At 38.7% G+C, this 14,916-nt stretch overlaps 1 protein-coding gene across 1 annotated transcript in view; it reads right to left on the minus strand.

Moving 5' to 3' along the window:
• efhd1 (EF-hand domain family, member D1) overlaps positions 1–13,816 on the minus strand; it is a 47,780-nt gene extending 33,964 nt beyond the window's left edge. Inside the window, exon 1 of the mRNA XM_057838653.1 lies at positions 13,410–13,816. Within this exon, the coding sequence (XP_057694636.1) occupies positions 13,410–13,693 (284 nt within the window). The 5' untranslated portion in view covers positions 13,694–13,816. The remainder of the gene's footprint in view (positions 1–13,409) is intronic.
• Between the last annotated feature and the right edge of the window lie 1,100 nt (positions 13,817–14,916).

Consider the following 14,916-nt stretch of genomic DNA (forward strand, 5'->3'; position numbering starts at 1 on the left):
CTCAAGCCGTCTCTTTAACGGAACATTTGTGTGTTCTTCTACATCTTTACCAGTGAATTTGGCACCAGGGACATCATTTTCGGACAGAATTGGTAGATTTAGCTCAGTACTCATTTCGTTCGTACACCATTTCCGTTAATTTACTATTGGGGACAAAAGGGAGGTTGACCCGCCTAGCCACAATTGCTAAGGTCATGAATATTAATGGGCAAAAGTGACGTGTTGCTTGTGGTACGCCATTGGCTAACTTGCATAGCAAAAGACCGCTAAGATGTACTAGCTCAAAGGGAAACTTACAACCTTATGTTGGCCGTAACAGAGAGCAGCTGGATTCAGCCATGTCACACGGCATATTCACTGTTGCCACTAGAGGGCAGTGTATCCACCCAAATAAATAAAATTAAATGCACACACTTTCAAAACAAACTATTGCAACGCCATTCTAATTAAACGAATCATTGTTGCAGCAAAATTTGAAGCTTTTTCCTAATTGAATTACTCAAGTTACTCGAATCAATTAATCGTTGCAGCACTAGGAGTATCGTATCAGTATTCGGTATCAGCAGAGTCTCAAAATCAAGTGACTAGTTGGGACACACCCTCCAATCCCCCTCGCTCAATTTTTATCACAGCATTCTTAGCCGAGATAGGCTCCATCACCCCTGCGACCCTTGTGAGGATAAGCAGTTCAGAACATGAAAATCATTTTAAAGGCCTATAAATGTTCTCAGTACAAATGATTCTCTATTTTCACAGATGGCTATTTTACAGTATATCTTTATTGGACTGTCATGTGACTGATCAAAGGTCAATGCAATTTATTTGCTTTTTCGATTTTCTGTTAAAAGGCCTAAAGTTTACCACTGAAAAGGGTTTAGAACCTTAGTCCTCTTGTTGTGTATTATAACAAGGTATGTCTGCAGTTTGGAAGTATTTTTGAGGTATTAAAGAAATTATTAAATGAGGTAAAATAAAATAAATTTACGTCATCGCTGCTTCACGCTCGTTCTGAAGTTGTTTTCCATTGATGTGCAGAGTCGCGTAGAGTACAGTGCATTTGAGACCTTGTGTGAATAAGTTCAGCGTTTAATTCAGCAAACAGAATACAATTAAGTAGTCTTTAAACACATACATGTGCATTTGCTGTGGTTTAGTTATAGGAGTGGCGTTTTAATGGTTCGTTTTTAAAGTGTTTGCATTTAGAGTTATTGATTTGGGTGGATACATTACCCTCTAGTAGTAACAGTGAATATGACATAACACATCTAACATGGCTTGGGTCCAGCTGCTCCCTGTTAAGACCAACAGATGGTTGTAAGTTTTTGTTTGAGCTAGTATGATTGTTTATGCATTCGTAATTTAGAGGTACATTCAGCAGTTTTTGTGGGAATATGTGTATGAACCCTTTGTTAACAGCATTGTTAATTTTTTTTTTAAAGTTAGCATTTTATAATATTTAAGCTAGCGGACATTTGCTATGCAAATTAGCCAACTGTTCTTTTTATGTACTTCATAAAAACCCTAAAGAATAAATAGGGCTGGGCGATAGGGCTGATTTTTTTTCATCATGATATAAACCAAAAAATATAGACAGTTTTTTATCCAGATTACTAAACTGTGCTTAGTTGCAGCATGCCTTTGGCTAAGGTTTTGTCATAAAGAGACTCCTGCCAAGTAACTTCCCCTTGTACTCTGATGCTGCTTGTTAGTGCTGTTCGGCGCATCCGCGATTTCAGCAACAGCAAAACAACATACGAGTTACGACTGGCAGAGGTTTGTAGCAGACTGCAGACACCAAAGGGATTAAAGTGCAGGCTCACACAAGTCAAGCAATACCAGCTTTGCGACGTTCAAAGCAAACACAAAATATGCATCAATGACACGCTCACACAAGTTTTTAAATTAAATTAATATATTGATTTATTACCAGAGGTGCACATAAGTGGTCCGCATGCGCGCATGCGTACTGGACGTAGACAAACGCGCTGGCCCTCAATGGCTTACATACGCTTTTGCGTACCGATGGCTGACCACTGTTTTTGCGGCGGACACGAGAAAATACCTTCTCAAAATGTCGAAGAGGCAGGCCCCACTGAGTAATTATTTCCGTGTTCCCCCAGCCCCGTCAAAAGACAGACAGATGACAGAGACGTCACCGTAGCTACCGAAAAAAAGGACTTTTGCTGAAAAGTGGCTGAAGGAGGTACCATGGCTAGAAGCAAATGATGCTCGCACGGAAATGCGGTACAAAATATGCCGTGAGAATCCCAATGTCGCTGATAAGAGCAGCGCATTTTATGTAGGGTCAAATAATTTCAGCCATCCAAACTTTGAAAAGCATGAAAAAAACAGAGAGCATGTGGCATTTAAGCAAACTATCGAGGTCAGACAAGACCCCACTCGCGCTATGGACAAGTGGCGGAATAAAGGTAATGAACAGCGCCATGCACTGACAAACCCGTTTTTGCTCGCATTTTACAAAGCTAAACATGCACGTTCAATGAGGTCTTATGAGGAGGACATCCCACTTTTACAAAGGCTTGGAGTTCATGTGAGAGCCGCATAATGCCCTTTATTTTGAATTGGAGCTTTTATGTTTATTTCTTTCCATTTCACTTCAAAGTAATGGCAATTTTGTTGTGCCAGTTGATGTTAATCAAGCATTAATTGTTAATATAATTAATTAAAGTTAATTAGCTCCAAGTAAAGCTTGTCATAATTTTATCGCCTCAGGCGGGTCGGCTCTCAAGCTCAATGAGGACCAAGTCACATCTCCAGGTCCTCCTCTGAGAACCTGGGCAAAAAAAAATATGTGCACCCCTGTTTATTACCAATCTACTTCTGCCATGTGATTGGTCGACACCCGTAGACCGATCTAAGATGGGATCTAATGTACAATTAAAATCTCCTGCAATTACAAATTCGAGACAGTTCAGCAAGGCTGAGAAATAAAGTTCTTAAAAAATTGGGGGTCAGCTATATTTGGACCATACACATTTATTAGGTTTAAATCCTTGGCCAAGAGTTTGCCTTGGATTAGTATATATCTACCTCTACCATCCTTGATATTTTTTTTTACTTGAAGTGGGACAGTATTGTGGATAAGAACCATGACACCTCTTGCCCTTGATGAGAATGATGCAGAATATACTTCCCCTTGACACCTCCTCCGAACCCGAATGACATCGCTTTCCAAAAGGTGGGTCTCTTGTAAGAAGACAATTTTAGCTTCTTTATCTTTCAGGATATTCATAACCTGCTTCATTTTTTTGGGCTGCTGCAAAGTGCAAACCCCGACAGTTCCATGAGATAAAATTAAGCTTCACAACTTGTGGCATTTATAGGGCAAAGAATAAAGACAAAAAATTGTATCAGGGAGCTGGAGCATTTCTACTTTAAGCAAATCTAAAGAGGAACAATATAACCACAAAAATACAGTGCTGTACAAAACCAAAGAGAAGTAATAACACCAAACCCCCATTCCAATTCCCTCCATACATGAGGGTTCCACTTCCATTCGTTCTCGACTCCTGTTACGCTGAGGACCAGACCTTTCAATGAGGATTGGTCCGCACAATGTAGGCCTGAACACTAAAAAGAAAATAAGAATAGCACAAAAAGTTCGCTTTTCTCCCTGCTAACCTTAATACGGTCGTGCATGTCTTTTGAAATATTATATAGCTTTGCGGTTAGTGATTTCGGACAAATCGAACTCACCACTTCGTTTCCAACGCAGTCCTTCGTTCATTATTTCACAATCTCCTCCCGTAGTTTGTTAAGAAAAACCTCTGCTTGAGCTGCAGTCTTGAATACGTGAGACTGATCTTTGTGAGTAACCAGTCATTTTGTAGGGTGGGCAATTCCATGTCTAAGTCCCAAATTACGCAGCTCCCGACGAACTGCATCGAATTGTTTCCTCAGTTGATGCGTCCTAGTTGCTTCGTCTAGAAGCGCACTTGATGGTCCTCGTAGCGGATTTCCTTCTTATTCCGGGCCGCTGCGACGACTGCCTTTTCATCGTTGTAGTTGAGAAATCGCATGATGAGCGTCCTCAGCGGCGTCCGGGCGTCCCTCGTCGGCCCAACGCCATGTGCCCTCTCCAAAACGAAGCGTGGCCGGATCAAGCGCCTTCGGGATCCATCTTTCCAAAAAAGAGCATGCGCCCTGTCCTTCCGCACCTTCTGGTAGGTTAACGAGCCTTAAGTTGTTTCGCCGTGATCTATCTTCCAAATCCAGTAGTTTTTCATCATTGATGGCGTTTTTTGCTTCAAGCTCCTTTAGCTTAGCTTGCATGCTAGCCATTTCATCCCCGGCGTTTGAAACACGTTGTTCAACGTGCGCCATTCGTTCGGTGCAGTCGCTGATTTCCTTTCTCATATTTTCGATTGCTTCCACCACGCCATCGAACCGTGCAGAGAATTCGTGTTTCAAAGCGTTGATAGCTGCGAGGATCGCATCTCCCTTTCCTCCGCCAAGGTCGTCTTCCTCCCGAGGCAGTCTCGTTGGCGTCGCCATACTGTCACTAGAACGCTGCCCTTCACCAACAACACCTAATTCCGTCAGTGTTTGTTGTTTCGTTGATTTGCCTTCTTCTTTCGTGTCCTTGCGTGACTTCGGCATTGTCATTAATCTAGAGCTGAAACGAATTCTCGAGCAACTCGAGTAACTCGAGTTTAAAAACTGATCCGAGTAATTGTATTCACCTCGAGAAATCGTTTAATTTTGCCAGCTCTAGGCATCACATTTTGCCCAGACTACTTTTAATGCGTGACAACGCGCTGGTGCATAGGAGGAAGAAGCAATAAAAAATAAAAACCTTACTGCAGCCGACAGCCGTTACAAACTGCACCGACGTTGCTAAAAACTACGCTTGCATGTTGCTACGTGGTAGCAGGTAGTGTCTGTATGCGTGTCATAGATATCACATGTACATAGAACTAGATGCGAAATGACCGACTCGGCGGCATTAATAAAACAGCCGCCATCTTAAAGCAGTACACTTCTCAGCGCTCATAAATAAGATTAATGTTACTGTCACTCGCTCACGTAAAGTTATCCCTGCGGAGGGCTACGTTTCTATTCATTATGACTATTGTCGATGCGTGGCTAACTCTTACATACAGGCTTTATTTAATCTGTGAAAACAGTGCTATAGAGTGAGTAGGGTGTAAAATAAAAACTTAATGGTAACTGTCAATTTGAGCTCAGTAGTCATTGCTGGATAAAACACCAAGTAGCACTGGTGCTTAATGTGCTCCAATACAGCACATTTATTTTGAACACTGCAAAAACTCAAAATCCTATCATGACAGAATAACTTAAAACTTAACTAGAACTTATAGCTTGACACAAGTGGAAATTCAATTGAAACACGTGGGGAAAAACACCTAAATTTTAAGTGATGTGTGCTATCAAGCGTAATTACATATTTAGGTAAGAAATATATATATATATTTTTTTTATAAGATCTAAAAGTTTTTTGAGTGAAAGCAGTGAATTAGTCTTTTTTTTTTTTTAAGGCACATTTGAGACGCAATTGTTGGCTGTTTTCAACAATGTACATTGAAAATAAAGTCATTGATTGAGTGAAAATGGTTCAATATTAGATGAAATGTCTTGTTTTCTCGTCTATATTTATAATTGCTCTTTACCCCAAAAAAAAAAAAAAAAGTTTTATTCGATTACTCGATTAATCGATAGAATTTTCAGTCGATTACCAAAATATTCGATAGCTGCAGCCCTACATTAATCACACGCTTTTACAAAAAAGAAAGCAATTTTGTGTAGGATTGTCGAAGATTAGCAGGAGAGCAACGCAGCGTGCGTCCTCCTACATGGCAGTCGCAACCAGAAGTTCCCCCTAGTCAGACTATTTAGTTTGTTATGCGATTGTTAGTTTAGTTTTAAAACCGTGAGTTTTAATTATTTTGATTTAGTGACCTGCTGTTATTTCTCATTGTCTGTGTTGAAGTAAATGTAAGCTTGTGTATTTGCATACACAATATAAGCACAATGTGTTCAGTGGCTGTGTTTTTACAGATCCAGTTCTTCACAGACCGACAACTGATTCAAATTGGTTTATCATTATACCTGTACCAAGCATCCTTATTTGGAGACATTAAGAGGTCTCTTTAAGCATAGCTGATGTGCTAAACTAAGGTCAGTCAGTGTAAAAAAAGATGCAGGCTAATACATTTATTTTCTGCCCAACATGTCACAATATTGTATCTCGTTTTGTCGATACATAGTCATATCGCCCAAACCTACTTACAAGGCTTTAAATGTTTTTTTTCCCCAACCATCCATGATATTGTATGTCTTTATGATAAGTCACTGCCCTTTTTCTTCCTCCTCCCACTTAAAGTAGGCAGTTCTGTTTTGTGCTACAGGTCACAAAAACATTGTTCTTACAAGTACAGCTAGTGTGGAGCAGCTGAAATTCTCTCACGCTCAACAGTCGTGGCTGACTGCTGCCACACAATGAGTCTTACGTCTGCTCGAGGATTCTTCCTTAGAGGGAGTTTAGCCTTGGCTTCATCATCTAGTGCTCATCCATGCATACAAGCACAGCACCATGTTTAACTCATTCAACCCAACCATTTTAACATGACACAACAACCATCAGTACCAGCCATTTTAGATGACTTTGAATGATATGTCAAAAGAACACAGAATATTGTTATATTATCACCAAGCTACCAAATGAAAGAATGGACTCAGTTATTTCACTAGAAAAAATGGGTACAGTAGACAAGTTGTCGAATTTTCATGGGATCCACAGAAACTCAAAATTTAAAAAAAAGATTTTTTAACATACAATTCAGACGGCAAAATGCCAGTGACCAAGCCAAAAGGGCAAATAGTTTAAGACTGGGTAATCAATTAATCTATCAATTAGTTTGAATAATAGGATTACAAACATTTGATGGGGTGCAGAAGAAATTTTAGAATATGTAAAATAGGGCTGCAGCTATCGAGTATTTTAGTAGTCGATTAATCGAACTAGTTATTTCGAATAATCGAGTAATCTGATAAGGAACATGAAAAATTTAAATACCCGGGATAAGCCTCAAAAGGCATAAACAAATAAATAAATGAGGATCTATGTACAACAAAACAACAGTTGGCTAACTTACATAGCAAAAGTCCGCTAGGTTAAATGCTATACAATACTAACGTTTTTTGTTTTTTTTTTAACAATGCTCCTAACAAATGGTTCAGACTCATATTCCCACAAAAAAAACGACTAAATATACCTATAACCTAAATTACGAATGCATTAAAAAACATTAGCCCAAACAAAAACTTAGCTTACGTTGGTCTTAACAGGGAGCGGCTGGATTCAGCCATGCAAAATGAGGCAGACCAGAGGGCAGTTTTCCCACCCTAATCTATAAAATTAAATGTAAACACTTTAAAAATAAACCATTAAAACGCCCCTTTAATTAAACGAATACTCGAAGCAACAAAATTTAATTCGAATATTTTTTTCTTAACGAATACTCGAGTTAATCGATTAATCGTTGCAGCACTGATGTAAAACAAATAAGTGTCTATGCTATCAATAAAACTTGTATCGGCTTTCTAAATTTGCATTTTTAAAAGAGCATTAGATGCCAATACAAAATAAAATTCCTGAGTGTTTCTTCAAACCATGCAGAATTGCACTTTCATTTCACAAGAGCAATAAAACCTTCAAACGACATTAAAAAAAAAAAAAAAAAAGAGGATCCAAGTACAACAAAAGGACAATTGGCTAACTTGCACAGCTAAGCTTAAATACTATAAATGCTAATTTATTTATTTATTTATTTATTTATTTATTTTTATGCTCCAAAAAATAGGTTCATATATATTCCCACAAAAATTGCTGAATATAATTCTAAACTAAACAACAAATGCATAAAAAACATTAGCTCACACAAAACCATAAGTTGGTCTGAACAGGGAGCAGCTGGATTTAGCCATGTTAGACATATAGTTATGGCATTTTCACTGTTGCCACTAGAGAGCAGTGTATCCAGCTAAATGTGAATAAATAAAACTTAATGCAACACTTTAAAAACAAATGTCATTAATTAAACAAATCCAAATGTAATTCGACGCTTTTTTCTAATTACTCGAGTTAATCGATGAATCGTTGCAGCACGAGATGTTATTTTTTTTCTTCATTATTTTGCACAGTTTGGTCTACTGTATATAACCTGTTTTGACCATAGTATGTAGAAAGGACAAAAACCCCTATGTTTCTGTTGCTTTATCAAATATAAAAGTATTCAGTCTCATTTTTTTCTGTTGAATGTTTAGTCCAACAAGTTGAATAAATATTATCGAGCTTCAAAACGGTTTGTTGAGCGTGTTTATTGGTCAATGGGACATCAATATTACAAATTTTGACAAAAAATGTGGGATTTTTTTTTTTTGTCTTTTGGAGTCCAAAACAAGGGCATAGCTTTCCAAACCAACTTTAAAGCAACCTTATTTGCATTATATGGGTTCAGTTATATAGGTCATTTAGAGTGTCTTCCTATATGTTGTAAGGACAGACTTGATCCGACCATCATTAAGTGAATTATTTTCGTTGTGTTCAGACTTACATTTACCCCTTTCACTTGCTGAACGTCTGGTCCATTTTTCTCCCCGAAAACGCACGTTTAAATGTACTTATTTATTTTCGACATTATTTAAATATATTTTTATTTGCAGCCTAGACAGACATTTTACAGATAATCATACTTTATAATAATCCAGGTAAAAAGTTTTAATTTTTTTGTTGAGTTTGGCTGTGCTTGTGGACAAAAGCAGTATTTTTTTTTTTTTTTTTTTTTTTTTTTTTAAGGCTGGCTCCATTAAAAAAAAAAAAATACACATGAAAGTTTGCATAAGTCAATACAGATTTATTTTTGCATTGATCGTAGCCTATCAACTAATTCGGTTCATATTGGTGAGAAATGTAGCCCTGACCTCCGTTCACCCAATCTGTTCCCATATAGCAGATAGACATTGAATAAACGTTGATTTTCCGTCAAAATCATCCGTATGGATGACATTGAAATTTTCGACAACAATATTGAATCAACATTAGTGCCGCAACTATTGATTAACTCGAGTATTCGATTACAAAAAAATATTCTAATTAAATGTTGTTGCTTCAAGTATTCCTTTAATTAAAGTGGCATTGTAACGGTTTATTTCGAAAGTGTTTGCATTTCGTTTTGTTGATTAGGGTGGATACACTGCCCTCTGGTCTGCCTCATTTCACATGGCTGAATCCAGCTGCTCCCTGTTAAGACCAACGTAAGCTAAGTTTTTGTTTGAGCTAATGTTTTTTAATGCATTTGTAATTTAGTTTATAGGTATATTCCCTGAACCATTTATTAAGAGCATTGTATAAAAAAAAAAAAAGTTAGCATTTTATAGCATATAAGCTAGCGGACTTTTGCTATGTAAGTTAGCCAAATGTTCTTTTGTTGTACTTAGATCCTTATTTATTGTTTTTTTTATAACGTTTGAGGCTAAGCTCAGGTATTTTAATTTTTTATGTTCCTTATCCGATTACTCGATTATTCGAACTAGTTCATCGATTAATCGACTACTAAAATAATCGATAGCTGCAACCCTAATCAACACTGCAAATACCGATGACACCTGACAGTGATGTTGAAACAACTTTGTTTTGTGGTGTGTCAGACGATGGTTGGGTTAACAGTTTTATAGTTGATGAAATAATGTTATAGTTTATTTTTGATTGACCAGGAAATATGATTGAAAAGTCATCGAATTATGGATGAGCGGGAGTTATGTTAAAAATATAGTTGTGTTCAGGGTTGAGCAGGAAGACAGCATATCACCTCAAACAAACTCCACTGGAAAATTTAAGGATACCCATATTTAAAGGAAAGCCTGTTGCTTTTCTTCAGAGCCTTTAATAGCAATGATGTCTCACGGTTGAATAAAGCGCATTTAAAATGGTTTGCCTGATTCAACGAGACAAAGTTGCCAACATTGTAAGAAACTGTGCATTTGCCGTTTAATTGAACAGCAAGACAGTGCGTTCATTTTTCCATCGTAGCTAGCTAACTGATTAGCTCCATTCCCATATGTAGCGCTAATTTGGTTTGGGATTGGTTAAGAAACTTACTTCACCACAAAATACTAAAGTATGTTAAACTAACCCATGATACCTGCTTGAGTACATTGATATAAATTAACTGAGTGCTGTTTTGTTTGTAATTTTCAGATTCACTGAAGAGGCAGATCGGGATGGACGCGTCACAATATGCATTTGCTGCTGTTGTGCATAAGTGACTACGCTATGCCCCAGACCACGTTGGTGGCAAAGTTCGCAGCGAAGCTTATCAGACTGAGGAGGAGGCTTAAAGTGCGTATGACACCAAAAAATATGTTCATTTCATATTTCACGTGGTGTTTAATGCTCATGAATGAAATGGACCGCTTGGATGTGTGTAGAAGCGATCGTTTTATATATTCAATTTTTGAATCCCGCGCCACGAAAATGAGTGTCTTCCGGCTTCAGTCTCGGGTTTGGGACGAATGCGAATGTGACGTAGCCCGGGTCAGCATCTCACAGTGCAGCATTGCTTTATAGCATGCAGATGGACTGCGGATTCAGCTGAATTTGCGGACTAATTCGTTTATTCTTTGCATCACACCAAACGGCTGCAGGCTTTTGTAGCTGCACCAGAGAGAGGTGTGTGAGCCTTTTTGGATTTCAGAAAGTTTCCGTTCACCCCGAGATCGGCCAAGACAAGTGTGTGACAACTGTGGGACCACTGGACTTACGAGGAAGTGAGTAAACCGTGTTTTATGTCAAAAACTGCGATCATGGCACACGTTTTAATAGGGAGGTGGCTTGCATTTTGTGGCTGGCAATGCTCCTTGTCCACCAAGAATGCCACTTAGCTGACAACCGGCGTCTTGTCGCACACCCCCAACCCCACCAGGAGCGCGCTGCACTCTGCTTATTGCCCTCTTTGTGTGCCCGGTGTTCTGTCAAATTTTCAACCCCATCAGAAATTGCAACTTTGTGTTAAAAATGGCCGCGAATACAGTGATTACAAAGTAAACACTACAAACTTTTTTTTTAAATAAAGGACTACTTACTTGCGTTTGATCATGGACGGACATGAAGAAAAGTTCTACTCAGACACATTCTGCCATGTTAGCTGCACAACAACTGCAGCCACTCTCGTATGACTGTCTCACCATTTAAGTCTTTGCCGTGTAGTTAAGCATTACTTTACGCCATATTCGCGTTGACCATGTGGCAGTTACGCGCTCCTCCGACGACGGCCGGTTTGTCCGGCGGTCATTGTCCAGCTGCTTCCCCGCAAACGAACCCTCTGCCCGCAGCAGGGGAACGACAAGCTTTAACTTGCTCGACGCCGGGCAGGTTGCAGATTGGCGAAGACAATCGACAACCCCGCCGTCGTGTGAAATTAACCGGGCTAGTTATGTGTGATTTGTTGCTTCGAAGATTTTGAAACATCACTCGGTTCGGGTGAGCATGTCAGCTAGCTGTCATGCCTCTTTGTTTGTTTACATTCTCCGAAGCCGGGGCAGGGAAATGACAAAAGCCTGACTAACTACGGTGGCATAAAATATCGTTCGGGAGGTGCGAAGGTCAAGGTGAAGTCGACAGTTTTGATCATTATGGAGTAATTTTGGCTTGTTGTACTGAATAAATGCATTTTTATGATTTCATATTCCATTTAGCACAAGACTTATCTGTCATGACGATACCATTTATTTAGCTATTGAGAAAAAAATACTTGGATAAAAAGAATATCCTGTAAAAATACTGGAGTAGAGAAACTGAAACAATGACATTTTGTGGCTCTCTTCGTCGCATTTTCCACGTTCTGAATAATTCCCCCTCAATGGGCTAAATTTTAAATCGGATGAAACCATGACCCTGCCGACATCCTCCTCCTGTTGGGGACGCTAGAGCACTATAATGGTACGCGTGGCTAAACGGCGGATTAAAAGATTCATTTCTCGTCATCTGGGCTTTGCCAAATTGTTGTATATCGTCGAATCGTCTCAAAATATGATTCTAATTCACATAATAATGCTATTTAAGACTTTTTTTTAATCCTGTCGTACGCACTTTAAGTTCGAAATAACTTTACTCAGAGTTAATGAAGTTTTCTATTGTTGTGATTCAATTAAAAATAATTTGAAATGTAGCCAAGATTTATTTTCATTATTTATCATTGTTGAATTATTTGATTTTTTTTTTTTTTTTTTTTTATTAATTGAGGGTGCAAAAGTCATGACAAATCAACGATGGGTGTCAACGTTGATTCATTGATATAGGATTGACAGCGGAATAATAATTCAACATCATTTCAACGTCTGTCTGCTATCTGGGATGTTTGGTTGTGAATGGGAAAAAAATTTGGATTTATTCTTTTTTTTTGGGGGGGGGGGGGGGGGTCTTTTTCGCTCCAAAATGTTGATTACAATTGGTCAGTGAAGAAAACAACAATTTGGACTTGAAGGTTATGGTGTCCTTAGGAAAAAAAGGGGGACCCAACCAGGCCATTGTGAACACTTTTTTTTTTTTTAAATATAAAAGGCAACATCAAAGGCATGCAAAATCAGACAAAACAGGCCCGGACCTTAAGGGTTAACAGAAGGTCTTTTTAAAATATGCAACCTAAAAAAAATGCATAAACAAAATAGGTGTTCAATTAAAAATAAAAATGAATTTAAAAAAAGACGAAAATACTCAGCGAATGATGTTCGGTTCAGTGAACCCTGACCATGCCACCAGTTAACATTCATAGTCAGCACACAGGAATTTCATACACTACTATTCTGCTGTCCACTTTAGACAACAATCTAGCCAGCGGTTCTGCTTTTTAGGATGATCGTTGTGAGTAAAAAGAGGAAATGACCGAGTCATGAGCAAGAGTTTCCAAATGTTAAGAACCCAACTGATCCTTATCTCTAATCAGTAATTTTCCCAAATGACCCAAAACACTGCTCATCCCCTACTTGGCCAGAGTAATTAGGCTCTTTAATTCGCTCTTTTGAGTAGGAGACTCTGACTATTCCTTGTGTTTTATTTATTTATTTTTGGATTTTGTGTTAGGCTGACAGCACACCGATATTGCTGCAAGAATATTAAAACTGCGACACAAATCCAAAACGAGTTCAAACTAAAAGGCAAGGCTCCATGTTAGCTCCACGTGAATAGGCCCGCACCTACCAAATGAGGAATTAATTAACTTAATGAACGAGCCGAGTGTTTTCACTCGTCAGCATCTTCATCCTAATCTCATCACGAGTTTGCACGGCTCAACCCGCACGACAGGGCAACGCTTCGGCGTGTTTGCGGACAAATGACGGGAATGTAGGCTAGCGCTCGAATCGGTTCTTACCTTTTAAACATCACCTCCATATCCTTAATCTGCTTTCGGGAGAACTCCTTAAATTCAGTGTAGGGGTTGAAAACGCGACTAGCCCGAGGGGGCGCGTTGCCTTCGTTGATGTCCAGCCGTCGATTGAGTTTAGCGGAAAGCTCGGTTGAAGTATCGCCGCAAGCCGCCTCCGATTCTTGGTATTTGGCCGGGACGAGGTTCTCCTCGAGCTCTGGCCTCGGCTCGGTCTCTTCCGAGGCGGCGAGTCGTGACTGTAGCTTCTTGGCAAGCTCTTCAGACGCCATTCTGTGGAGGACGTTGCTCACGGTGACCGTCACAACTTGGAAGAATGGAGATGTTTTTTCGTACGACCAGTCTTCTGGGATCCGCTTGACGCTCTACTCATAGATCTCACGTATAAAAATGCTAGATGTCTCAAAGCGGAGTAGCGGTATAAGGAAGTCGCGGCCATCTTGCGTCGGAGAACTTGAACGGATTATGGTGGCCATGGTTCACACCAGATGTTGAACTTTTAAAAAAAAGCATGCAGTAAATTTACCCAATCTCTTTCGTTTATGAAAAATCAAGGCGTTTTTAAAAGCGTCTGAAAACTGAGCCATCTGTTGCGTTTTCTAACTACATGGCCGACAAGCGGCGACGACCATCCCCATTTAATCACACGGACATCAGACATCTAGCTTTATGTATATTCTATCTATAGTTCGATTGTCAAATGGAGGAGTTTCTGGCTGCCGAACAGGTGATGCAAGCCAGTTCCGCTTAACCCTTAAAGCCTGCAACATGAAGCAATTGTCAGAGAATCCCAAAATTTAAAAAATAAGGACATAATGGTACTTTTTTCAAATTTGTAAGAAAAAAAAAAGTAAAATCAAAATGAATACGTGTAATAAGCGCTGTAATATCTATAACCCTAGCTAAATCCAGATTTTTTTTCTCATGGAACCTGCAGATGCATGTGTTGACTTGCATCCATCATTAAAAAAAAAAATAAAAAAATCTAAATTCTAAATTAGTCTCAAAATAATGAAATTCTAAGTTTATCAAATGTGATACATTAGGCTATAAGATGTTATTCAAAATAGAGTTTTAAAAATAAACATTTTAATCGTTTTCGGTAAAACCGTATAAAAATGGGAAGTAGTAAATAAATCGCAAGTTGGGTGGGTGTACGTTTCTCAAACAAGGTAACCTTGACTAACCTTTATCAATTGTCAAATTTTCACAAAAATCGTACAATCCAACAAAATTATTGGCCCTCTACATTCATGTAAAAAATATACAGCATATCAAGGGCGTAGCTTTGGTCTCAATATTGGTAGGGACAATATAACAACATAAGATACATGCACAGTTTTTGCTGGGGACAGGACATTAACTCATTTGCTTCCAAAAACTTATAAATACGTTCTATTTTTAATGTTTCAGTGTCCCAAAGACGTATTTATACGTCTTTTACATTTTTTTTTTTTTTTGAAAAAAAGACATCTCTGAGTTCTGATTCAATTGA

Source organism: Corythoichthys intestinalis, chromosome 6 (assembly GCF_030265065.1).
Source record: "Corythoichthys intestinalis isolate RoL2023-P3 chromosome 6, ASM3026506v1, whole genome shotgun sequence".
Taxonomy (NCBI): Eukaryota; Metazoa; Chordata; class Actinopteri; order Syngnathiformes; family Syngnathidae; genus Corythoichthys; species Corythoichthys intestinalis.